A 26,581-nucleotide genomic window follows, 5' to 3' on the forward strand; every position below is an offset into this window, starting at 1 on the left:
TGAGTAAAAGAACTGAATACTTCTCCCACCTCTGGGTAGGGACATACTTTGGGCAATTATCTAACATCAAAGCTTGTTCACATAAATAATTACACTATCATTCAAAGTCAAAGTCAGGATTTTTGAGACTCTTAATTGTTGAGGTTCTTTTAATTGTCTACCAAAAAATATTTGTGCACAGCTTTGATATTTAACCTATAATGAGATAATGGATACTGAATACTTGATTATGCTCCTTTTATTTTCTGTGATACACTTTATTTAGACTTTTGGCATATCCAGTTTTATTTTATTTCCCCCCAAAACATGATTAAATCATGTAGAAAAATCAGTCTAAAACTAAATATAGTATGGGAATACAGCAACTAACATTCAGGCCAATTTTGAAAATGTCTTCAGATTTGTTCTCAGCAAAAAGCCCTTTTCTGCAAGCAGTCCCCTTTCTCTCCTCCTTTTCTGGCTATATTACATAAAAAAGACAATTAATATTTTATTTATCAATTATTTAGCTTCTTAGTTTCTAAAGTAATCAATCTGGTCAAAAAATGTGTGAAAATAGAAAAAAATGTCAGCCCTGAATCCTAGTCCTCAACATTATTTATTTAAACCTCATTTAGTCCTACCAACAGTCCAATCCCAAAGAAGGACCTTTAAAGGAACATACAATGATACTGTTATTTGACACACAAAACATATCAACATATCCAACATATCCATTTAAACAAATATATTTTTATTGTTCACAAACTGCAGAAACAATTTACTTTTATATAACATTTTAGTTATGCTGTTGGTCAACCTACTTTTCACATGCGCACCTAACAGACCTGTCTGTTCCCTGTTTAGCTTTATCTGTCCTTGCCCTTAGCTGTTATGTCTGTTTATTTAAATGGTAGATGTTGTGACTATCACTGACAAGGCTGAATTACCAGCTGGACAACAATAAGCTTGAGATCCAAAGGAGCCCTGAAAAGACAAATGTACATTGCATTCATTCAATGACTATATGGTAATTAGTTTGGGACATTTTCAAGTGTTATGCATATCAATTTCAGATTCCATTATTATGTAATTTAATGGCCATGTCTTGAAGAGAGGCTTTATATTTAGTTAAAAAAAACCATATTTCTCACATGAAGATGTCATGCATGAGATCAATCCTCAGGTTTTATTCCAGACAATATTTACAGATTATTTTGGATGGATTTTAAAAAATGTGGTTGGTATTAATTTGACTAGAATTGTCATCTTAAGTTAGAACTGACCATTGGATCACAATTAGTATATTGGTGCCTAAGTATCGAATAAAAATAAATGTAAAAAAGTTGGTTAAAAAAGCTTTGTGCGTCATAGTGAATTACCAGATCTCTCAGGTCGTCTGTAACAGGAGTGCTTACTGTCAGCGGTACTCAAAATCAAACATCGAAAAGCAGCATTCAGTTTTTATGCACCACACATTTGTTCCAGTTATTGTTCAACAGGACTCAAATAGAAAAATTGTGTTGGATAGCAGGAACAGGCACAGAGGTCAACCTTACTTAGCTCCAAACTCACTTCATGAGTTGCAGTTAGAAAGCAAAAGATCATTACTAATCTAATGGATTACATTTTAAAAAGTAGGATAGAAGAGTTAAGAGAAGGACAATATTTACAAAAAAATGTTTATTTGAAAGGACATTTCACAGGACCAAGGGTTTTCCATGGTCTACGTTTTTTTTTTTTTTTTTAAAGTTGCAGTACAAATCTGCCAGTGGAACATATCAGTTAAAGTAGTGTTTTGGGTGACGCACAAAGTGCTCTTCTCTTGAATCCGTGCCGGTATAAAATGGCCGATGATTTGAAAATGCATGACTTTACAGGCAGTACGCCCCCCGGTGGACACCTTGTGAATTCATAACTTTACAAAAGCATATTTTATTTAAGTTAAGCATTGAGTGCTCCCACAAAGGCCGAGTTATAAAGTTTATCCCAAACAATTAAGACTGCAAGAGTAGGTGAGTTTCAAAACATTAAAAACTTTAATAAAAAGCAGAATCAAACATAGGAGTGAACTGAACACATGGATTTCAAAACAGTTTTAATCTAAACAAAAGCCTGTAATGGGACGGGTGGAAAAAGTAATTTATACATATAACAAAAAAAGTCTGTGAAATTTTCTCCCGAAAATACGTAGTCACGACTGTTTAAGATCAAGAAACCCAAGCAATGGAGTCCCCATGCTGCCTGACACTGCCACCAACATCACTTAAAACCCTGAGTTCATGATGCAAAAATAACAGACACGTGTGGCTGGTTTGCAAGACATACAAACTCAATTCTGAGTTGAGAAGCAGTGACTGACATTGATTACGGCTTTACAAATGGTTCAAAGCAAGTCTTTCCCCCAAAACATAACAAAAGTACAATTCAAGTCCATTATGTGTGGAATAAGAGGGACAGATGGGGTCCGGGTGGGGGGAACCAGAGGACAGTGTCATTCATTCCTGTGGGGGGTGATGGGCACTGCTCCCTTAAATGATCTCAACAAGACCCCCCTCACCCGGGATTTGTAATGTGTTTGTGTGTGTGCATGTAAATTCAAGTTCGTTGTAATCTGAATTTCCCCATGACCACAAAACTTGAGTGGGGGGCTTTAATAGCCGGCGTATCCACCACCACCTCCTCCTCCTCCACCACCACCACCACCACCCCGACCGTAGCCTCCGCCTCCTCTGTTGTATGGTGCCCCGCTCCTGTAGGAATAGTTGCCCCCCTTCACTGCACCATAACTGGAGTGCTGCTGTCCATAGCCATCCCCAAAGTCACCATTGCTGTACCCACCCCCCATCTGCTGGTCGTATCCACCTTCCTCGTATCCCCCACCATAACCTCCGTATCCTCCTCCGCCACCTCCGTTGTAACCCCCACCATAGCCGCCTCCGCCGCCACCGTAGCCACCCCCGTAACTGCTGCCGTAGCCGCCGCCTCCGTAGCCTCCACCTCCTCCTCTTCCGCCGCCATAGGGCTGCATCCCCCGGCCTCGGCTTCTACCACGGCTCCCGGTGGACATCTCCTGCTTGGTGAGCGCTTTCTTCACCTCCACCTTGTTTCCACTGATGGTGTGGAACTTGGTCAGCACTGCTTTGGTGGCGGAGTCTGTGTCCTCGAAGTAGACAAAGCCGAATCCCCGCTTCCTGCCGGTCTGCTTGTCGGAGATGATTTCGGCCTTCTCTACCACGCCGAACTGCGAGAAGTACTCAGTTAGGTGGTCTGCCTCGATGTGGTCTTTCACACCACCGACGAAAATTTTCTTAACGTTGGCGAGAATATCCGGGTTGTTCGCGTCCTCTCGGGCTATGGCTCTTTTCAATTCCACATCATGGCCTTCGACGACATGTGGCTTAGCCGCCATTGCGGCGTCGGCCTCCTCCGGTGTCGAGTATGTGATGAAGCCGAAGCAGCGGGACCGGCCGAGCTGCGGGTTCATCACGACAACGCAGTCACTCAAAGTGCCAAACTGCTCGAAATAGGTGCGGACTCCATCCTCCGTTGTCTGCAGATTCAGTCCCCCGACAAAAAGCTTGGTAAGTTTAGCCGCCATGACTGAATCTCTTGTGAGGATGGTGTGGTGAAAGACCGTCCCTCTTCTTCTTCAATGAAGCAACGTCGGGGCGGGCCGTTCGACTCACTCGCCTCCGTAAGACGTATCAGTCGCTGATTGGTCATCTTGAACAAATCACCGCTCTCATTGGCTGGTATGGCCAAGCGCGTCACTGCTGCCTTCAGGTGGTGTGGGAAGTCTTAGGTTTGAATAGCTGGGAAGAAAAGGAAGCGGGGATTTCAACCTTTCTGGTAATTCATTCACTACAGTTGCAAAGCACATTAATAAATCTAATCTTTCTGGTAATTCATTCTCTACATTTGCAAAGCACAATAATAAATATATGTCCCGATTATTTACTCTCACTTATAAGTTATTGGTACTATAGAAAACACCTTACATAGCATTGATATAACGATCGTGCGTTTTAGCATAGTAAAGCCCCTATGTTCTTTGAATTACCATCTAACAAATAAGAAATAATAAGAATTTCACAAAGTCATTAATAATTAAATGTATTTGAAGAGTATCCAAACAAAATTTCTAGTATATATGGGTTCAATTATAATTCACTGATCAATGCTTGACATCTCTGAAATGTACTTTCAAGCAGTGAAATGCTGTAATTTTCTTTGACTTACAGTTAAATTAGTTTTAGGAAGCCAAGCGTATCTAATGTACATAGTGTAATATCACACACTTTCCATTAGGGGGTTTACAGTTTGTACAGCTTAATACAACATTCTCTGTACCTTAATAAGGAACAGTCAAACCTTAACCTTACGGGAAAAAAGGAACACACTTTGGAAAGAGCACGGAGGGAAGGGTGTCACAGTGCCCTAACATTACTTCCTCTTGCCACTTATTATTTATCACAGGGAGAACTGGTTCCACAAGTCCAAAACCAACAGCACACATAATGAAGGGAATCAGCGACACACTGATCAAAATTACACATAAAAGTTGGTTGTTGTTTTTTTGTGCCTTGGTGTAGTTTAGGATAGCTGAAGTCAGTATTGCCCAGTAAGTGATACTACTCAAACCCCTCCCCCCAGGCTGCTGGAAAAAGTCAAACTGTATCTTCAAAGTAATTTAAAAGAATTTAAAGGACTTTAAAACATGCTGCAACAAGCCTGTTTTCAGCACTAGCCATAAAAGCTCTCCCTGCAGTTTTTGAAACAGAACTTCCAACATTTACAAACGCATCTGATGCTTTTATCTTATTTGTTTCACAGAAGTACTCAGATCTTGTACTTGAGTAAAAATAGAAGTACCATAGTGTAGGAATACTATGTTACAAGTAAAAGTCCTGCATTAAAAATGTTACTCAAGTAAAAGTACAAAAGTAGTGGCATCAAAATATACTTTTAAGTAACAAAAGTAGAAGTACTCGTTGTGCAGATTGGCCCATTTCAGAATATATGATAAGTGTGTTTTATAATTATTGATGCATTTAAGTGTTATTAAAGGTGGTGAAGGTGCAGCTATAATTACTTTGTATGCTGCACGGTAGTTTTTTAATGTTACTCCAGGTGTCTAAAGCCTTATTTAAGTGTTGGTTATATTTCACATCATTAATCCAAATCTTTAGCTTAAAATGGATATCCTCTAGTAAAGTACAAGTATTTCTAAATAAGTACAGTACTTGAGTAAATATACTTAGTTACTTCCCACCTCTGATTAGAGCTATACTCAGCTGCTTATCTTTGATGTATGACTCCCAGCTTGAACTATCCAAACTTACAAGGTTCTCTGTGTAGACTGACTTCTTATAGGCTTTGGAAAGGTTGTTTGTTAGCCCTTTGAGACACAAAATGGGTGGAAAGTGACCCGGATTAGTTTTAATTGTGAATATCTTTGCAATATATTACTTTAATCATTCGGAATTCCAGGTTTTCCTCAATTAACTTGATGTTGATCATCACACATTCTTATCTTCATTTTTCCTTTCTTACTGTTTGAATAAAAATCATTTTTGTATCACTACAACAATTATTCTAAGGCACAACATGGCTCCAAAATGACCCATTTTATTTTCCTATGTTATTGCCAAGTGTGATTAAAAATAAAAGACATACTAAAATAATAGTTTTGTGAAAAATAATTATTTAAGCAGTGATTTGGACCAAGCATGAACTCACTACGGAATTTGAGAGGAACCTTTGATTTGTAAATGTTTACTGTGGACAGCATTCACATGCCTCACCTCAACAGGCTGCTTTTGCACATCTGATTAATGTAAGTCTTACTTTACATTTCTTTTACCTAAGAGAATATTTGATATCTTGTGAAAGATAAGTGTAAATAATATGTGAACATTACATGACCCTCCAAACCGAGGAGATGCATAGCTCAGAATTTGGTTTCAGTGGCAACATGACCATGGTGAGCTATGTGCCGAAGTGGGGAAGGCTGTCGTCCTGAAGAAGAAGAAGAAGTTGGCCACTGAATCTAAATTCTGAGTTACGCATCTCCCTGGATTTAGAGGGTCCATCAATGTTCCAGTACTATGTAAGATATCAAATATTTTCTCAGGTACAAGAAGTGTAAAATGAGACTTACATGAATCAGATTTGTGAAAGCAGCCTGTTGAGTTGTGACGAGTTTAGCATGTGGATGTTTTCCAAAGCAAACATTTACAAATCAAAGGTTCCTATCAAACTTCATGGTGAATGCATGCTTGGTCCTTTTCAGTGATAAAAGAAATATTTTTCACAGAATTATTATTATTATAGTTTGTCTTTTTAAAAATGTTTTTCACACTTCCATTCTAGTGTAGTCTATAAAGTTGCATGTGACATAGCTCCTCATTTAGAACTTTACCCAAGGTGTCTGCACATGGCTGCAAAAGAAATTTGTCTTATATGAAATCTGATTTATCGGACTGGGAACATGCAGATCCCATTGTTCTGATTGATTACTATAAGTTAAACCTATAATTTGATTTAAAAAAAGTAACCCCCTATATCATGATTCACCACAGGGCCAAATTCTTGCACAGCCCTAACACGGAGGTGACACCCAGAAATGTATAAATCCACCAACCAGATTGTTGGCATCACCGCCTCATCTGCTGCACAGAATCAAATGGATGATCAGTTCACAACCTGAGTTGGACCCTTATTGACAGGTATCAGGCAGGGACATGCAACCAAACTATCCTGGGTGTAAATAAGTAAGATAACAAGTCGCATGGTGTATAAAAATATATAATTTATTGTAGATTCATAAAAAGCACCGCTGACATAACAGATGATTCCTCTCCTATGGGATGATCAGAAATCCTCAACCACCATTATCCTATAAAAGAACAAAAGTCAAATGTACATTCCCACTATAACATAGGATTAATCACGCATTTAAACCAACAAGTTATGTCACACTGAACTTCCTGAATCGCCACAGTACATCAGACAAGACTTCATTAAAGGATTGCCCCTTCCTCCAATGTTGACTGAGGAATTACTTCTGTAATTACCTCTTATGTTGAGGTTTGGTCTGTTCAATTTCTTTCATCCAGCTAAGTTTTAAACTGCCAGTTTAATGTTCCGACTTCAGCTGTTGGAGGTAAATCAAAGACTTTCTGTCAGATGTATTGTTTGTTCAAGAGATTATGGTTAAGACTGACGACCATTTCTTTCTTCATCTGCAAGGGGCACTTCACATATGCCTTACCAGCATGCTTTAGATTTAACAATTTCAAACTCAGACATTACCAACCATAACACATGAGTTGTCTTCAAATGCTGAAGTGTAATTAAGGAAAATCCACCATCCTCTAGAGAGAACTTTACAAGACAGATAAGCAATCATTCATTATTTCTTCCGGTATATACCATTTCAGCCACAAGACCGTCAGAAAGGGCAAAAGTATGAAATTATTGACAAATTTGAACCCTTATGAGTTTGAGCTATGGGCCAGTTTATGATAGTTGTCCAATAACAGCCCAAACTTGAAGTTCCAAGATATGGGTATCTTGCATCATGGCCTCTACTTCCTGATTACGCAAGACATGTGGTGCAGTTTAAGCACGTGGCTTTTCTGCAGCTCATTTTATGTTTCGTAGTTTGTTGTATTGGACTTTTGGCAGAGTGGTACTTAAAGTTTACCACAGAGGTATATAAAAAATAATACCAGAAACTGTTTAACTTATTGAAAACACAACACACGCTATAAATCAATCAAGTTTTATTTTTGAAATCCACAGTACCCAAGTGCAAATGGTCTCTTCCATGTGAGCATTAGCTCTTGTGTAAGCATTCCTAAAATAAATCTGAAGTCGTAAGGATTAGAGAAAAGATAAATGGAGCAGATAAAAACTTTTTTGAAACTTATTTATTGCAGCACATGTTAAAATCTTCACATCCTATAAAAGAGATTAAAATCTGAGATAAAAAAGCATTTGCTTGTTGGGAAATAACGCTTACACTGCACCGGGGCACTGTGGTATCAAATGTTTCTGAACAAAGAGTTGATAAAACCTTTCAGAATAAAAACCCAGGGTCAGACTCTAATGCATTTAGACCACATTGAGGAATCCTTTGTGAAAACTGACATCACCTGAGGGGGAAAAGGCACAAGCGCTCTCCGGTTGCCCGTCGGCGTGGAGACACACACCCCAAGTGTTTTTCAGGGTGACGCCTCATGCCCAGGTTACCGTAGCAACCTGGAGAAGATGGGAGAGAAATAGAGTGAGATACTGGGCTTTGTAAAGTCTTCTGGAAGAGACACCAATTTACTCGTTCCAATATTTATTTAATGGTGGAACAAAATTTGGGTCCCCTTCCACCCACTTAAAGATAATTTAAGACCAAATTAAGTACCCCCCCTTTTTGTTTCCCCCCAATACAAGATTAGCTATATGAAGCCGCATTGAGTTGTGAATAAAGTGTAACTTAAGTTGTTTAATAATGGCACACTTGTGAGCCATCTTATAGTTGATATTCCATACATGGTTGACCAACACAGAGTGAAGACAGGTTGATTTACATACCTAGTTTGCTGGATGTGGATATCCTAAAGAGATATTTCAGACTCCTATCACAATCGACCCCAGGTAATCAACAGGGTCCTGATGTAGCCTACAAACAAACTGCTACGGCTATTATTGCTGGGATAGCATACTGGAATACGAGTAAGAACACCTAATAGGAAGTAGGAATAGTTATTAAATATCAGAGCCCTCATGTCCACATATCGATATGTAGTCAAATGTGTAATGTAAAAAAATAAGAGTCATTAGCAAGGTCTAAGTAAAAAACACATAATTTAATGTAGAAAAAAGGTCAAACCCTACAGAGCCTACATGCATTGGCTGTGGGTAGACTACATATTCTTTAACCATTTTACCCACCTGAGAGTAAGGGAATAAACTGTTACAGTAGATGCCATGTAACTAAAGGATCAAGATGATGTTCCTTTAACAACCTGTGAATAAACTTGAGGAAGCCTGGTTAAATAATAAGTAAAGTAAACTAAGCTAAGTGGTATAACGTTTTATTTAAAATGAACATACATAAGCATACCAAAGTGTTTTAACAGTAGGTTTTGTTCTCCAGACATGAAAGTATACAATATACATTAGATATTGCTACAAGTAAATGAAATGAACAATATTTAGACTGAAACTACTACTATGCGTGAGGAGAGTTTTTTGAGTACAATATAGTGGGACGAAACAAAAACTGGATCCTGCAGTGTCACGTTCCCGCCTTTTAGCTGAATGACCAAAGTAAACCATACAAGTTGGATGTTATTTTCAGTATGACAAAACTATGAAATCCAGAACCACAAAACATGCTTTCTCATCCCCCCGTACATTGAAAAATCACACTAAGTTTACTCCAGAAAAAAAGTCGAATTGCTTAAAATGCAAATGTAAGGATAATCAGGAAAAACAGTCCTACATCGAATTCTGCAAAACAACGAGTAATCGCAAATAAAAAATAATATTCAACTCTAAACGACAACTACACGCATTAGCGTGGGTACATAATAAAAAAAGGGATCACTGTTTTATTCTTCATTAACATGTCCTAGTTGAACGGCAACAGCTGCTCGTTATTATCAGGTTTTCTGGGAAGTGACCTTCCTACCTGTTGGGGGTTGGGAGGTCTGGTGATTAGGGGGTCTCTGTGTCCGTATCTCTGCCATTGTTGGATTCACGGCATTTCACGAATTTCATTTTGGTGTCCAAATCCTGGAGGTAATTGAATCGATGGGGTGGTTGGATTAGTATGCGCCGCCTCCGTAGCCCCCTCGTGGGTATCCACCACCTCCTCCGCCACCTCCTCTGGTGTAGGGAGCAGCGCTCCTCTGCCCGCCGAAGGGTGGTCCTTTCATGGGGCCGTAACCAGAAGAATGCTGACCATACCCGCTGCCGAATTCGTTGTAGCCGTTTCCACCTCCGTAGCCGCTTCCCTGGTCTCCATAACCACCCCCATATGGCCCGCCACCATATCCGCCTCCATAGCCTCCGCCGCCGCCATAGCCTCCGCCATTACCGTAGTTGTAGTTTCCGCTGTAGTCCCTGCTGCCGTAGCCATTTTGATTTCCCCTCATGCCTCGGCCTCTGCCCCTCTGCGGCATCCCGCTCCTGCCGGACGCCTGCATCTCCTGCTTGGTCAGGGCTTTCTTCACTTCCACTTTGTGTCCATTGATGGTGTGAAATTTCACCACCACAGCTTTGTCTGCGGCGTCGTGGTCGTTGAAGTAAACAAAGCCGAAGCCCCTCTTCTTCCCGGTATCCTTCTCCGAGATGACTTCGGCCTTCTCGATTTCACCGTACTGGGAGAAATGTTCGGTGAGGTGTTCCTCCTCGATGTCGTCTTTCAACCCACCGACGAATATTTTCTTCACCTTGGCGAGGGCCTCTGGTTTGTTAGCGTCTTCTCTCGCCACGGCCCTCTTCACCTCCACGCCACTGCCATCCACTGTGTGAGGCCTGGCCGCCATTGCTGCATCGGCCTCCTCCGGTGTGGAGTAGGTCACAAAGCCGAAACAACGGGACCGCTGCAGCTGCTTGTTCACCACCACCACACAGTCGGTGAGAGAACCGTACTGTTCGAAGTGTTTGCGAAGGCCATCGTCGTCGGTGTCCACGTTGAGACCTCCGACAAAAAGTTTGCAAAGCTGGTCATTCATTTTAAGATTCGTGGCTTGCTCAGTAACGATACACTGATCTCAAGATGGTGGTGGGGGAAGAACGCAGCTGAATTTATACAGGACGCTGTATGACGTCAGCATGCAACACCTCTTCCGGTTCACGATTCTTTCTTTGTGGGGAACAAAGACCGCATCTGTTAGGTTCAAAATAAATTTAAAAAATACATAGACTAAAATGTCTAAGCCACCATACAAAAGCAAAGTGAAATAGAAAAGTATGAAAATATATATTTATGAAATACTACAGCCGTTAAAAAAACACTACGTTTGAGCGTTATGACACGCGCAGTCGTTGCAGCACGCTTTCGGCTTCACGTTTTCAAAATTGAATCATTAAACTTTATAATTTTATTATTTATATCCTCAAACAATACAAATATACCCGTTAGTTTTGCGACATTCGTGTATTTATTGTTGCATAATATCTTCTGATTTGTCTAACACATGAACCCCTCCCCCAGCCGAGTAAGTGAAATGCATCAGAATGAGGTGATGGCATTTTTTAAAACCGTTTAAGGCTTAATACTATCACATAGGTTCAAACCAAAACCACATTCGTAACCAAAAATGTTATGCAAAGTGGTATCTTGTGTGAATACAGTTTAAAATATGAGCCAGTACCTTTATGCTTGTACGTCTTAATTTTTAGTAATTCGCTTGGTTAGTGTGAAAAGTCAAAACCAAACAGGCTAACTAGTGGGCTTGCTTTGAATGTAAGTAGGTTTTTAGCAATTAGTCAAAAGCAACATCTGCCAGTTAAACACGATACCATATCCTTGGGTGTTTGCAGTCAGGTCTATTTTAAATCACAAATCATAGCAAAGGAGATCAGTTAAAAAACTAGTTCAGTAGAAAATCAATCGTTCAGCCACTGGATTAACTGATTCTAGTTTATCAGATTAGCAGCTGTTTTAGGCCACTTTAATTCAAAAATGTTATGGTTTGAGAAGGTTGGAAAATAAAGTTTTAAGATGTAACAATGAGCTATGCACAAATGAGCATTTTTCACAAATTCCTAAACTTTACAATCAATTGTTTAATTCAGATTGTTCAATAACGGAAAAGATCATTGATAATCGCTTGCCCCCTCCCCAAAAAACATGGCAATGGGGTAGACAAAAAGATAATTCTTAGTCTCCCAAAGTCAAGGTTTAGTTTTAACATGTAAAGGAGTAATCGTTCTGCCAAATCTTGTCACAGTTGCCGAGTTCTTTTATCTTGTTTGTGTTTATATGAAATGTATGTTGCAGAGAAAGGATTCGACCCTACAGTTAATTACCATCTGTAAGAGTGGTTTCACTGCTAGACCAAAACACACCCACACAGACCGCTGACCTCTTCATATCATGCAGATGTAGTTTCAGGTGAAAGACACAACACTTGGTTTCATTTCCATGTCAACAAAAAATGCATTTAATCGTTAATCTCGTCACACCCAACCTGGGCTTATGGTAATGCTGCTCTAAGAGCTGACCGAGCAAAGGAGACATGCAAATAATGAAAGACTGAAAACAGTTCACTGAAATCTTTATGAGGCATGTTGCTCATGAAACAATCCCTTTATCTATTCTACCAACACAAACACACAGGACAGTCTGTGTCGTTTACAGATACACTTCCAAATCATTTATGGACACAAATGAGGCAACTTTTGGTTTGTTGAACAAAAGAAAAAACGGAAGAAATGGTTGACCGAAAGACTGAACAACATAAAACTGCATTTTTGGATTGCTTAGTGTGTTTACAGGTAAATTCTTCACAATTTGCAGGTTATTTGTGCGTTAGTTGTCACTTGAGTCCAAATTTGTGTACATCTAGGTCCGATCACATTTCCATCCATCATCTACATTAGGGTTTTAAAAGTCATAGAAAAACAAATATCAGCAGTCCCATCTCTTTATTATTTTGTTCATTGTTGGAAAAATAGTTCTGAAATTACAACTATTAGGGCAATGTGGACTTTACTAAACAAATCTAGGGTTTTATCTTTAAACAAAATAAATGTGAAATCACAGAAATGCACTCTTTCCGTTAGCTGAAGAAATAAGTGACATCTGTTGAAAATGACTAAAAATGGCAAACCTCACACACTAAAGAGGAAGACAATTTGTTCAATTTAAAAAACATCAAAGATGGTTGTCTTGTTTGAGTATTTCGTAAACTTCCTTATGATAGTAAATACACCATAATCAATGTTTACAAGTTTGTTGAATAATGAAAGCTTCCTCAGAAGTCAGAAGTTTTACTGAACAACCAATTTGAGGTAAACACCACCAAAAAAAGACTTGTTCAGTTCACACAGCAATCTTTGTAGAAAGTTCATCTTCGTTGTTGTAACTTGTCCGCAAAACCTCTCAATTTACACATGAGGATGATCAATTCCTATCTAATATTTACATTTGAAAAGGTGCATACTGCAGCCCGAATCAGGCTCCAGGTCACACAACCGAGGGGGATGAAATGCAAAAAAAGTGGAGGAGGCATTTAGCATATATCCCCCCCAACAACCCACCAAAAAACATGGCTAGAAGACAAAGGATGTCAACAGCATGCATCACAGAACGAGATGCTACCACATGAACAGGAGGCAGACATGTTTGTTCTGCCCAAAAGTCATGAGTTTATCTGGATAATGTGGCGGGCTGCCGCAGTCCTGTCACATGTTATTTTAGTAACAAAAGATCACTACTAGTGGGAAGTGAAAGTAACCTCAACAAGTGTTTATATTTGTTGTAATAAAATCAAACATCTAACTAGGAGTTCATCCTCTCAGTCCCTTTCTGTAAATGTCACAGCGAGGGCCTTTTCGAAGATGACGATGTTGATAGTCCATGTGCTTCAATGAATCGGATCAATCAACGTCTTTCTCAGAGTCTGAAAGGAGAGGATCCCAGTTTCTGTGTGATAAACTAAGAGGAAGAAAGACACTGAAGATGATCATGTTTTAGGGGGGGGGTAGTATAGTAGTGAGAAATGCCGGATGTGTCTGGGAGGGTGGGGGGGGTCACTGGATCACAGCTCCACAGGTGGCTCTCTGAGTACGCCAGGTGATGAACGACATAAGCGATCATGTTAATCCTCAGACGGGTTCATCTGAGCGATCACATGATGTAGACCTTCTCCGCCTGAGAGAAGTTGAAGACTTCTTTGGTTCTGGGACACACCACTTTGTCATCTTGGCGGATGGACAAAAGGGACTGAAAAAGATAAGAAGCACACAGATAATATATGAGAAGGAACAACAAACATTCATTACGGTTTTTGCTCCCAGTTTTTCATTTAAAAGAGTCACCCAGAATTTATAGTGCCTTGTAGTGCCATCAATGTGTTGGAGCCTTTCCGCTCTTTCATATAATGGAACTTTATGGCAAAAAATGCACTTATTTTGGTGGGTGTAGTTAGATAGAAAGAAAATAGTTCTAAATGAAACTTCGCACAACAAGGTATGTGGATAAGCTTGAGAAACCAGGTCATGACTTCAGGAAAGAATGTTTTTTTTTTTTTTGAGCACCACAAGCAGAGTGCCATATTGTTCTGTTATGGAGAGAAGGCAGACATCTCAAGTTCAGATTTCTGTTACTCATCCCAAAACTATTTAGATTGATGAATAGCATTACAGGAAAGAGGCAAACAAGGTATTTTTATTTGGGGGGGAATTGATGTGCTTTACAATTGGCAGAACTAGCTTTATCTCATGATCCCTGTACTTTAAGATGTAGTTACTAATACAATGTACTCACATTGTAGCCATAGACATATCCATTAGGCAGCATCATCGGAGGGTTGTTTTCGTTCATGACCTCCCCAGAGATCTTACACACTAGCCTGGAGTTGGCACAGTGGGCCATGGGAAGCGGCTGGGCCAGCTTGTTAAGGGATTTACTGCACACCGGGCAGTCTGGGTTCTTAGAGGTACCGTCCTCCTTGTAGCACTGACTGGAACGCGCATGGATTAAGGGAAATAAGTGAAATCATTCCTGAATACACAATGTTACCATGGGTCTCACAGCAGACAGGCTCGGAGGAAAGAATAATCAAAAAGAATGTAGAAAGTGTCTAGAATTTCACTTTGAATAGACAGTAGAGGCAAAGAGAAAAAGGGAGACATCATGTGTGTTCAAGACCTAAATTGATAACATTGAATCTTCATTTATAACCTGAATGGTTGTCAAAACTAAAAAAAGATGAATGAATGTTGGTCCTAGAAAATGAAATCAAAAAGGGAATAATGAGCGTATTATTTGGCGTAAAATATGGCAGGATACGGTGTCTTGATGGCGGACAGACCGGCCTGTAGAGTGATGGTGAAGACAGAGTTGTTTCCCAGCTGGTGCAGTCTGTAGTTGTCATATCTGAACTGCTGGATCAGCATTTTCCAGCGGGCAGGATCCAAAAGATCCTGATGGGGGAAAAACAAGACAGACACCAGAGAGGGTTAACAAATGGATGCATTATATAACGGAAACAAACTCCTGGAAATCTGCAAGTCAGCCGAAACTCTCTGTTCTTTTAGATCAATGCCGTAGACTTCTCCTTACTTCCTGGTATTAAATCAAATATGATTACAATCTTATACTCCACTGTCACTTTTATTCTTTAATTTATATCCATATTTCTTCTTTACTTTGTTAGAGTTTTATATTTTCTCTTGGTTCTTTATGGAGAGTTTTAAAAAAAATTAAATTTGTTGTGTGTTTCTTTATCAGTTGGTGTAGTTGTTTTGTATAAAGCAGAGTTCAGATGCAGTGCTTTGTTATTCTGAGGAGGCACATACAGCTATGTGCAGACAGTTATCACACAACTCCAACATGACGTTTGCGTAACTAAATTGCTTTCAGTGGGGCGATGGAAACAGCATCAAACACCAGAAAAAGTAGCAAAGTAAACAGCTTAGTGTAGCCGGGATGTTCTAATCCCCTAACTAACACTGCTGCTGTGTGTTGCACTTAAAAAAGGTTCACAATTCCGCCAGATAAACAACATCAGGGTGGTGTCCTATTTTAAACTCCTCTGGAAACCGTGTATTTAATGTTATCTAACATCATGATGAAAGCTATGCAGACGAAAATGTTTTGAACATAATATAATATGTAAGAAGATTTGGAAAACCTGTTTAAACAATGTGAATAACTTGTACTGAGCTTACCGTGAAGCAAGAGCTTTCACTTAAAGACATTCTAATTGTAATATAAATGCATTTTCTAAATCTCGTTACAGTTAAATCCCCTTTAAAACCGTTGGGGCAGCATTGTCCTTCTGAGCTTGATTATTTAAATAGGTCTTGTCCAATGTGTTTATTTCTTACGCTTAAGGTAATGTAAAGAGAAGTCATAAGACAAATTGATAACTGACCATAAGTTTGGTATTGAGTAAATGAGAGAGGATGCCATAGCTGAAAATCTGCAACTCTACGAACATGTGTGCAGAGGACAGAGAGGGAGCTTTGATTATAGGGAACAGAGGCCCTCTAGTGGCCTGTCTGGAGCCATACCACTTCTCTGGTCAGGATTGTTTTACTACTACTTTTATTGAGCCACCTTATTAGATTATGTGCTTGTGTTTTTTTTCTCCCTAAAAATATAATGAACTTTTAAAAACATATTGTAAAAAGATGAAATTAGAAGCATGATTACAATTGATTTCAAATAGAACTAAGTGTTGATTCTAGAGCAGCACTGGCCATTATATAAAGTCATTCATACCTAAGAAAAACATAACATTTAAATAAACATATTCCTGATTCAAAGGAATGAAGAACAGACATCAGTCTGTTTGAGAAATTCACGTCGTCTTCTGTCCTCCTGAGTCAGCAGCGAAGTTAACGAGAAGTTGCGAAATGTTAGGGTAGGTGGCCAACCAAGGTAAAAAGCACATAGAGAAATCCTTAGTTTAAGCTGGTTTGTATGAATTCGCTATTAAGGGAGTACGCTCTTTGTGCTCGTCAAGAATAGAGGCTGCAGTGTGATAATAAAAAATGAAAGCACTGACAAAACAACCCGTTATCCCTCTTTAACAATTTAGACGAAGGCCCCTTTTGATACATGGTGTGGTTAGCTATCCGTTGCATCTTTGGAGAAGAACATAAAAGTCCCACGAGTGAATCTTAAATGAGTAAACTATAATGTTGAACATACAATACAATACAATCTTGGGTCTGGAATGAGTTTAACCAAGAAACATGTCATACATTTACATATTAAAATGAGTAAAGGCTTTACCTTGTATGGGGAGATATGTGTATCAGATGGGAAGGCCAGCATGCCCATCACCTGCCGGACCTCATCCAATTGCCCTCCCTCCGCCTGGCTGAAATGCTTCCTTGCATGTCTGAGATACAAAGAGACACACACGAAGAAGATCAGTGGGTGATATGTGTGTTTAAGTGGCATTAAAACAATGTAGAGTTAGTTTTCAAGTTAAAACATTGTGTGTGTGTGTGTGTGTGTGTGTGTGTGTATTACCTGACTGCATCCATGCGTTTGTTTTGTCTGATGAGCTCGATAAACTCCTGGATTCTCAGACTGAACTCCAGACAGCTCTGCCAAAGAAACAGAGCAAACATGGCGGTGAGTTTAAAACCACTTTGCCATTGATAAACTTTGAAAGCAGGCAGGAAACTGAACAATCTTATACTCAAATCTCAAGATGCCTTTCAATATTTAAATCACCAATATGGGTTTAGGGAACTTAAAAGAAACAGATCCTATTTTTTTTCCTGGTAGAGGTTACCTGCTGGAACTAAACTTTCCTGTCCTGGCAGTGAATTGGAAATACCAGACCGGATTTCATAAATGCTGTCACGTCAAGTTCCCTAGCGTCAGCATCCCAAACTTGGACTAACCACATATATATTCCGCCCTCAGCTCAGTATGCAGTTCAAGGTTGACACTCCAACAGCTAACTGTTGGTCATGCGCGTGGGTTTAAAGGATTTGTCAGGCCTAAGTTGGATTTGTTGGGTAAAGTTGACTCCTGTAAATGAGCTAACCTTCATCTTGCGGAGCCGGGACTTGTTGTCATGGCACCAGGCTAGGCAGGTGGCCGTCTCCTGCCTCTCCAGAGACTCCTCCACCTCCTTCGCCGTGAGGAACATCTCAATGTTGACCAGATCCTGAAAATACAGCAGAGTGGATGTGTTAATAGTTATACACAAACAACTGATTCATAAACAAAGAATTAACTAGAGATGCCCTGATGGAGCTTTTAGCCACTGGTACCGATGCATGAGGAGATATATCTGCTGATACGTTGTGTTTTTGTTGTAGCTGCTGGTATTAAAGGCTATTCTGACTAACCTTTTTCACAACCATCCAGAGGTCAGTGTATACAATCGTTCCAAAATGTTTTGGGCCAGAGTAGCCTTTAGTGTTGAAAGGGGATGCCAAGGGTTAATGCTTCCAGGCCAGATTCAAACCTGGGTCCCAATACATGGGCCGCCAGCTCTACCAGGTGAGCTATACGACGGCCCAACAGTCATTATGATTCTTAGTGTTGAATCTTTAATTGTTTTTTAATCACCTATATATAGTGGTGCGTGAAAAAACACAGATCAAATGTTTGAGAAATAAATTATTGCATTTTGCTTTGATTAAGAACCAAAATGTTGGCATTAGTAGTATTGGTTGCATTATAAGCAGCTTAGGACTACGCAGAAGGACATTGTTTCCTTTTTAATTTCTATTGTATATTGGTTTGACAGGATCTCCTTTAAATAACTGTATTAATTCAAGTTTATTGCAAATAAATGTATTTTACAAGATGATATTTCAACATACCCTTTTATAGATAATAGAGCTTTCTACACATCGTGATGCAATTCAATGCAACATCCTTAAACATTAGCTCTGTTTTTTAAGAAGGACTGTACTGCCCTCCGGCTGCACTATCAGCTAACTTTAAAAACCTATCATCTTTTCAATTTCAACACAGAATTGTTTCTGTATGATGTATTAAATCAGCAGATATAGAGAGCATTAATGTACATCTTTTACGAGTCTAATTTGAATGAATATCCGCTGATAACGATCAGAAGGGGACCTATCCGGGCATCCCTAAATAACACTCAACATATAGAACGAGACAAGTCCCACTAGAAAATGACACAATATATGTGTATTAGTATAAACTGATAGTTTAACAGGGTCAAATTTGTGTTATCATTTTATCCCAATACTCTCAAAAGCAGAATTTGAACTCAAAGAACTCCTGAGTCTTCTGAATGACCTTGAGACTAAGCATATGCTTCACACACAGACAGGTACCTCTATCCCGCTCTGTCTGGCCAGTTTAACAGCTGTGTTGTAGTAGCCGCAGCGCAGCAGATGCTCCACCATCATCCGGTCCATGCGTTTCTTCTTCCACAGGTTGACGGAGGCCGGCTGGTCACTGCTGTGCTCCTTCAGGTGCTCAATGCGACGCTTACACAGCTTGGCACTCTCATCTTCCGCCTGGATGGACTCAGCAGCCTACAGGACACACAAAAGCACAAAAGAAGCAGGATATTTACAAAAAGCTGAATATGCATCAGGAAAAAAAACTAAAACACAAATTTGAACTATTGGCCTCTCAATACGCATGCTATTTTCCTTCCCTTCATTGTGTAAAGCTGCTTTAGATTGTTGGATTTCCTAAAATAAGTAGCATCATTTCATTTTTTCTTCTGGAGGAATTGTTGAGAACAGCTGCTTCCTGTTCTAGAGATAAAATCTTGTGTGATGAGGTCAAGTTTGGTATCATACACATAAATGGAAAGGGACATTGTGCCTTCACATCGCTGCATGGTAGATATATATTAGGACACAGTGTCAAGTAATCAGTGATTATATTTTCAGTACATGATTGCATCCCTATGAGTACCATTTTAAGGGCACACTTCCATTTGAATAAAATATATGTCTTTCTATTCTCTTGTTAAGGGTTCTCTTTAGGCTTTGAACTTAGTTTGATCCCACATATTTGGGAGGGAAAAGACTCCCAAGGTCCAAGTACACCAGCATGGGTACTGTAGCTACTGGACAGCCTAGTGGAACAAAGTTAAAAATAACTGCAGCAGTTTGTTTTTATCACTCGCTTTCTGTCGTTTTAGAAAGGCTTGATAGATGAACCACCCAGGCAGCATTCCACTGCTGACCAACACAATACACATAAAGAAACTGTGGCCACAATAAGGTGCTTTTGTCAACGGGGTTGAGCAATGTGGCTTTAACAGCTGGCTCTAGCTGAAGGGAGGCGGTGTCCTGTTATATCTCCATCCAAACCGAGGCTAGAAAACGACCTCCAAAGCTTTGAAGTGTTGACCCAACGGGGTAGAAACAAAGACCTGATTGTTATAAACCGTTACCAAACATCACTGAATTTGCTGCTTTAAGACAACTTTCTATTGCATCTGCTCATCTGTGCCATTACTTTTTTTTGTAAAGAACAACGGTCTAAATCTGAAATAATAGCAGGTAACACCATTATGGGAAAAATGAGACCAACAAAACAATCAGGCAAGAGACATAGAGAGCCAAAAAACAACTGTGATTAAGCACTGTGTACTTTGTATAGTTGGCACTCCAGAGGTTTTATAGTACAACGCCAGTACAAAACATACCAACATAGGAAGGCATTAAGCAGACCAGAATTAAATAAATGCAACAGGGGATCGTGGGTAATGGTTCATACAGTTGAGGTTTTGGACTGTGTAGCTAAATATGTTGGCTTTCTTCTTCAAAGTCTGTAGGGATTACATTGCTGAGTGAAAGTGTGTGTGTGTGTACACATCTGGATCCCTCACCTTCCTCTTCAGGGCGCTGAGTTTCTCCACTACACCATCCAGCAGTGACACCACAGAGTCGACTACCGGGAAGCTGCTCAGCGTCTTCTCCAGCTCGGCAACCACCATCGTCACGTGACTCGTCTCCCGGTCGATGTTTTTCTGAGCCGCCCTGAAACGTTTGTTCAGCGTCTCGTACGGCACCTGCAACAACAACGACACAGGCTATTTACCTTTGGAAATTCACCAAAGAGCAACCATGGAACCAAGAACAGTTTTACAAAGCATCATAAAGTGAACTCGTGTATGAAAATGAGTTCTAGCAAAAAAAGCTAGACGGCCGTTTAAATAGCTGAGCTTCAATAAATCTTACCGATACTGAGTTGTAAGGATATTCCATTAAAATATGTGATAGACATCCTTTCTTTTAGGGACTAAAAAAAACTGGACAACTTTCACATTCAAACTAGGAAAGGGTAAACCACAACACTTCACCCAAGAGATACTAATACAGTTTGGCAGATACTTTTTTTTTTAAATGTCACCAGCAGTGGGCTGCATGATGCTCTGTGAAATATCTTTCCTGTCGTCCCTTGATACTGCTGAACATTCGATCGGAGCAACATTTACATTTCACATCCATAACTATTTTTCTAACAGCACTGTATTATTTCTGACTAAAACCACAGTAAATCATGCCCAACTTTCTCTAACTTTTTTAGCAATTATGAGAATTCCATCCCCACATGAATTCTGTAATATTCAGTTCAGTTCAAACAAAACTTGTACATTTCCTTTTAGGAAAAAAATAAAGCTGGGTGATGTTTGATTATGATATTTAATCAAACAAAACAGGCTCCAGTGAGTCTCAGAGAAAGTATTCTGTACACACTCTGTATTTAATAAAAATACCTTGATGTATGATAAAGCAAACATGACTTTGTTTACTGTAGTACAAGAGGGGCTTCTAAGATACCCCTGCACCAGAATGATTTGACCATAGTGTTTCTTTTCTGAGATACTGCAACAAATTAAGAGGAGCGCTGTGATGCATTACGAGGATTTTCTTCTTCTTTCAAGTTAGAGCCAAGTTCATTTCACAGGTCATCAACACTGAAGAGGAAAACTATGCAAGCATGCCACAAAACATGGTACAATTAAGACCTTTTGCTGCCATGTTGGAATTTTTTTAACAACATAACAGCTGTAATTTTGCCAAATGAATGCCCAGAAAATAACCCTATAATTAAGATGTTACCACAGAGTAGTTGTGTAAGTCCCAGTACATATTCCTGAGTGCCCTGTTGAAAGAAACAGCGAATGTATTCTGATCAGGTAGGCATTTGTCTGGCAAAAATGGATTTTTAGGAACACAATTCGCCATAGATCAACAAATGATGAGGAGGGTCAGGGACTAAATGTTCTGAGGGCAGATACTCTATATGGGGAACCAAAGGCAGAGATTATAACAACTGCTTTTGTTACATTCTGTACAATAATAGCTATGTAATTAACGTGTGACTCTACGAGGAAAGGAAGTGTAGAACAGCTTGGCACAGAATGTGATTCGCAAGGTATTAAATATACCGGATAAGCCAAACAGTCATTCAAACCTGGATCATTCATCTATAAACAGTATATCAATTTAATTGTTATTACAACATACAGTAAAAAGAGTTAGTTTGGCCTTTAGTTTTTGAAGACATACAAATCTTCCTTTTTTTTCAAACCGGGATGGCCACTAGGCCTTTTATATGTCCTTAATCTTTCACATCCTTGAATTACTTGACAGACTGCATATAAATCAGTCATTAACACATTAACAAAGACAGCTATTATGACCCTGTGTGTGTGACTGGCTGTCTGTCACAATTTGTTGCGAGACATGTACAAGCCCACTCCAAGCTGTGCACATTATGATAATTAAGAATATCTACAATCATTAAATGGCTTAGGCAATTTGAGCATGTCAAAAATGATTATGACTAACCTTGAATACAGACACAATAATGTTTAACCAATGCAGAACTACAACGTCATCTCACTGTAACAAAGGCCTAGTATTGTCACACCATTCAAGATAACAAAGCACTGGTCCAAAGGCTGGTCAATTAAGCACTAAACGGGTAAATATGTGTACTAAGGTTACCACTTTCTTTGCTTTACCATACACCAATCTCGCTGAAAATATCCAAAACCATTAACAAGGACATCATATCCAACACATGGTTACATTTCATTGCCAATCCAGATGAGCAGCTTCCCAAATGTCTATAAGGCAAAATGTGTCACAATTGAAAATATCTACAATCATTAAATGGCTTAACCTAATGGCTAAGGCAATTTGAGCGTGTGTAAATGATTTTGACTCACATTGATTATTTTAAAACAAAGCAGAATTACAATGTCATCTCAATGTAAAATTGGGCCTGTATTGTCACACCATTCAGGATAACAAAGCCCTGGTCCAATGGCTGTCCAATACATTTATTAGGAGGGACCATTTCATTTGTTGTTGATTACACCAATCTGAGTGAAAATATCAAAAACCATCCACAATGACATAATACCCAACACAAGGTCTCTTTTATTAGTAATTCAGATTAGCTGATTCCTAAATGTCTATCAGGCAACATTGTGATATTATCTGCTAAATATAGCTCAACACATATGTACACTCCCATTAGATAGCAATTAAAAGCATCAGTCCTGTCTTAAAATGGAGCCCATCATCCCTTTACTGCAGCATCCAAGCACAGGCAGACATATCGCCACAGCCATGCTTTCCTGAACAGACACGACTTATACAACACGTTATATTCATCATGGCACCATCATGCCACATGTTACTTCACAAACGCTGTTAATACATTGCTACTCACAAACGTGCTTTTAAACGACGACGCGGCTGGACACAGGAGCAGCTTCTCCCAGCTCGTCTTTTAGCAGTTGTGTCGCAGCAACGTGTTGTGGAAATGGAGGAACAGTGCGTGTGTGCGGCGGGCTGTGATTTCTCTGGCTGGCCATTTTGAAGTGCATAGAGGCAGCAGCAGCAATCTGATGACACTGCGCTAACTCTCAGGGCTGATTCCCTGCCTGACAGCGCAGCGTTTAAGGGCTCTTCCCACGGTGAATTCAACCGACCATTCCTCCAGCCATCTACTTTTTGCATGCTCAACGTTACGTTATCTGGTAGGCTACTCATCTTTAGCAAAAAGGAATGTGGTTTCTGCTGGGTTCCTCCCCACACCAAACTAGCTAGCAGGCCAAACACACTTTCAAGGTATTTGTTGTTTTAACGCCATGCCTGGTTGCTGAATGGATGAGCAAACAAGTTTTAACATGTTATCATAATGTTAATATAATCCTTTAACTGAATTAAGTAGCCAGGTTAGCTCGGCCTATAAATTCGCCCACACACACACACAACTGACAAACGGCTAGCAACTGTTGTTAGAAAACATATAAGAGTCGTCAACTGACATGTCATAAGTCACACGTCAAAGGACCATTTTGTCAAAAACAACAGGCTCACAGTCAGGCTAATAACTCCCGAGGCCCTCGACACACTTTAGTTGAATAATAAGAAGTCATTAAGGCAACAGACAGCCTGCTAACTAGCCACCAGCTTTTGTTATTCATCCAACTGCTTGATTTCTGCTGACGCTATTTAAACACAGGTAGTTAGTGGACGCTGCTACCTAAGCTAAGCTAGTCCAGCTAACGTTAGCCTCCCTGTCAAATTCGCCTGGTCGCTATCAAAGGGAACTACTAATCCCCATTTTTCAAACAGCGTCTAACACATCCTGTGTTTTGGACACAGTAGATCAATAAGGTTATTAATTTATGACGGTTTTAGTTTTTGTTTACCTTGAGGGTGGGATATTCTTGGACTTTGAGAGCCATGGACAGTTGAGATGCTGTCTCTTGCACCGCCATCTTGGTTTTGTGGTTTTTCTTGTGGTTGTTTGTGTTTTTTTTCTATCGGCTCAGAATGGCCTTGGTGCTCACTACCGCCATCTGCTGAGACGGTGTCAACATTGACTCTGCGTGAGGGTGTGGGAGGAGTTTTTTTTAAAGATGAATTTGTTGGCCATTTTTGCCTTTATTGCAGATAGAGAACACATAGATTGTGAGGGGAGACAGAGGGTAAAGACAGGTAAAACAGGTTTGTCGCAGATTTTTCGGATGAGTTTCTTATCTGAAGTGGCTTCAAACAGAAGGTATAGATTCACGAGAGACAGTATGTTATTTGCATACAGTCAATGTGGTGCTGTAGAAGACAAAAAACTATCACTACCACAAAAAGCTTTTATACTTTTACTACTTACCTTTATATATTTTACTTAGTGTTAAGTAAGAACTTGTGTATATTTATGTACATTCTTTTTGCATCTCTGTATATATTGTAGATGTCAGAAAAAAGCAGGGATAAATCATTAGGCAACTTTTAATAAAACCTGAATAATTTGTCCATTTGGGGTAAAGCTGGGTGATAGTTCAAACAGCTACCTGAAAATTGTAAAATCAATGACAGGTATAATGTTTTTTTATTCCACTAATGATGAAAATAAAAACAATGAGAAAGGGTGACCCCCCCTTTTGTAGTCAACATTTTAGGAATGCAAAGCACATACATGGAGATTTTCTCCTGGTTGGTTTTCTTATCTTTTTTCTTATGTGCACATTATTGATTAGTTAGGGGTTGCTGAGATGGATGCTTGGGAGGGGAGTTGATTTTGTGATTGAGTATTGATAAGAACAGAATAGGGCCAAGAAACTAGATCTAGATCTTATTTCTACTGAACATTTTCAACATGAAATCTTAATGTATGTTACTTATAGAAACTGTGTTTTAAATAAAGTATATTTTATTATATTCAATAGTACAGTCTATACAACCCCGGAACACCAGAACCATAACATGACCAGATGTCTTTTCCTGTGTGAATGAGCACATACTCCCCCCAGCCGTGCTGAACATATTGCCATTGGCTGCTGTCCAGTGCTGAGCCATGCTGATTGGCTGGCAAAAGCTCTATTGCTTACAATTGGCCCATTATCTGCAGCATGCCCCACCCCCACCAAGCTTACGAACAGTGTGCACCCAAAGAGGAAGGCGATGAAAGGCTTGTGATGTATTTTTGGCCCCCATATTGAGAGCTTCCTGTTTATAGTATGTGTGTCAGTATCCGTGAATATAAAAACAGGCACGTTTGTGTGTGATAGTGAGGCCAAACAACTAGTGGAATTTACTTTTTGCATGTGTGTAGGCTTGCTTGTGTGTGACTGTCTGACTATTAAAATGTATTTTCGTTTGTGTGTGTGTACAAGAATAAATTGGCTGAGAAGTACTGCATGTTTTATGATTGATTTTTGCTTGATTGATTAAATTAAGTTTGGTAAAACTTTACATTGATCACACATTTTTCTTCTCTTTGTTTTAATCAGGGTTAGCAGGCATTGTAGTGTACATCCTATTAACAAGAGGCCGGCTGTGCAATACTTTTTATTATCTTCATCGGCATACATAAATAATAAAGAGTTGTGAGGATGTAAGAGCCAACTTTAGTGATTTGAATTATTACAATTAAATTGATGTGCTAAATTTTAGTATAGATGCATGTGCGTACATGGTAGCAGTTATTTGCGCTTGTTCCTTTTCTCTATTGAGGGAGGTGACATTTATATAACTACCACAAAGATACATTTGAACAAGGATATACCTCCTCCACCTCCTCTCACTCTTCTCTTCTACACGTGGATTAGACTCTTCCTGCCTGTGCCACCTGTCTCCTCCTATAGTAGATTACATGGCTGGTATCTGCACTCTCCTCTGTTGTGGCATCCACATTGTTCTACAGCTCACTGTCAGTATCCATAAATCCAATTTGCTGTGTGTGTTTGTGTGTGTGCGTGTTTGTGTGTGTGTGTGTGGGTGTGCATGTGTGTGTCTGCCTTTGCACATTTACAAACAGTATAATGGCCACTGTGTGTTTCTTTCAAGCTACATTTAGAGCTATATTGTAAGGTTTCAAGGTTTCAAGGTTTTATTTGTCATATGCACAGCAGATACAGCG

General features: G+C 39.5%; 3 protein-coding genes across 5 annotated transcripts; all 3 read right to left on the reverse strand.

Annotated features, from left to right (window-relative positions):
- Window positions 1-1,995: 1,995 nt before the first annotated feature.
- Window positions 1,996-9,803, reverse strand: LOC134859519 (heterogeneous nuclear ribonucleoprotein A0-like). Its single transcript, XM_063876036.1, has 3 exons — window positions 9,677-9,803; window positions 8,142-8,247; window positions 1,996-3,794 (listed from the first exon to the last, which is right to left on the reverse strand). The coding sequence occupies exon 3, from the start codon at window positions 3,578-3,580 to the stop codon at window positions 2,633-2,635; it is 948 nt and encodes a 315-aa protein (XP_063732106.1). The 5' UTR covers window positions 3,581-3,794; window positions 8,142-8,247; window positions 9,677-9,803; the 3' UTR covers window positions 1,996-2,632.
- Window positions 6,774-10,782, reverse strand: LOC134859520 (heterogeneous nuclear ribonucleoprotein A0-like). Of its 2 annotated transcripts, XM_063876038.1 has the most exons (3): window positions 9,677-10,782; window positions 8,142-8,247; window positions 6,774-6,880 (listed from the first exon to the last, which is right to left on the reverse strand). In XM_063876038.1, exon 1 carries the CDS (start codon window positions 10,722-10,724, stop codon window positions 9,813-9,815), a length of 912 nt encoding a protein of 303 aa, XP_063732108.1. In that variant the 5' UTR covers window positions 10,725-10,782; the 3' UTR covers window positions 6,774-6,880; window positions 8,142-8,247; window positions 9,677-9,812. The 2 variants fall into 2 exon arrangements, with proteins under 2 accessions (XP_063732108.1, XP_063732107.1); XM_063876037.1 differs by having other exon boundaries at window positions 6,774-8,247.
- Window positions 10,783-12,255: 1,473 nt separating this feature from the next.
- maea (macrophage erythroblast attacher, E3 ubiquitin ligase) lies at window positions 12,256-24,455 on the reverse strand. 2 transcript variants are annotated; one of them, XM_063876034.1, is made up of 9 exons: window positions 24,372-24,455; window positions 20,523-20,705; window positions 19,006-19,209; window positions 17,733-17,855; window positions 17,207-17,283; window positions 16,964-17,072; window positions 15,011-15,144; window positions 14,486-14,681; window positions 12,256-13,942 (listed from the first exon to the last, which is right to left on the reverse strand). In XM_063876034.1, the coding sequence occupies exons 1-9, from the start codon at window positions 24,438-24,440 to the stop codon at window positions 13,847-13,849; spliced, it is 1,191 nt and encodes a 396-aa protein (XP_063732104.1). In that variant the 5' UTR covers window positions 24,441-24,455; the 3' UTR covers window positions 12,256-13,846. The 2 variants fall into 2 exon arrangements, with proteins under 2 accessions (XP_063732104.1, XP_063732103.1); XM_063876033.1 differs by lacking the exon at window positions 24,372-24,455 and adding an exon at window positions 23,384-23,512.
- Between the last annotated feature and the right edge of the window lie 2,126 nt (window positions 24,456-26,581).

The sequence above is a fragment of the Eleginops maclovinus genome, chromosome 23 (genome assembly GCF_036324505.1).
Source record: "Eleginops maclovinus isolate JMC-PN-2008 ecotype Puerto Natales chromosome 23, JC_Emac_rtc_rv5, whole genome shotgun sequence".
NCBI lineage: Eukaryota > Metazoa > Chordata > Actinopteri > Perciformes > Eleginopidae > Eleginops > Eleginops maclovinus.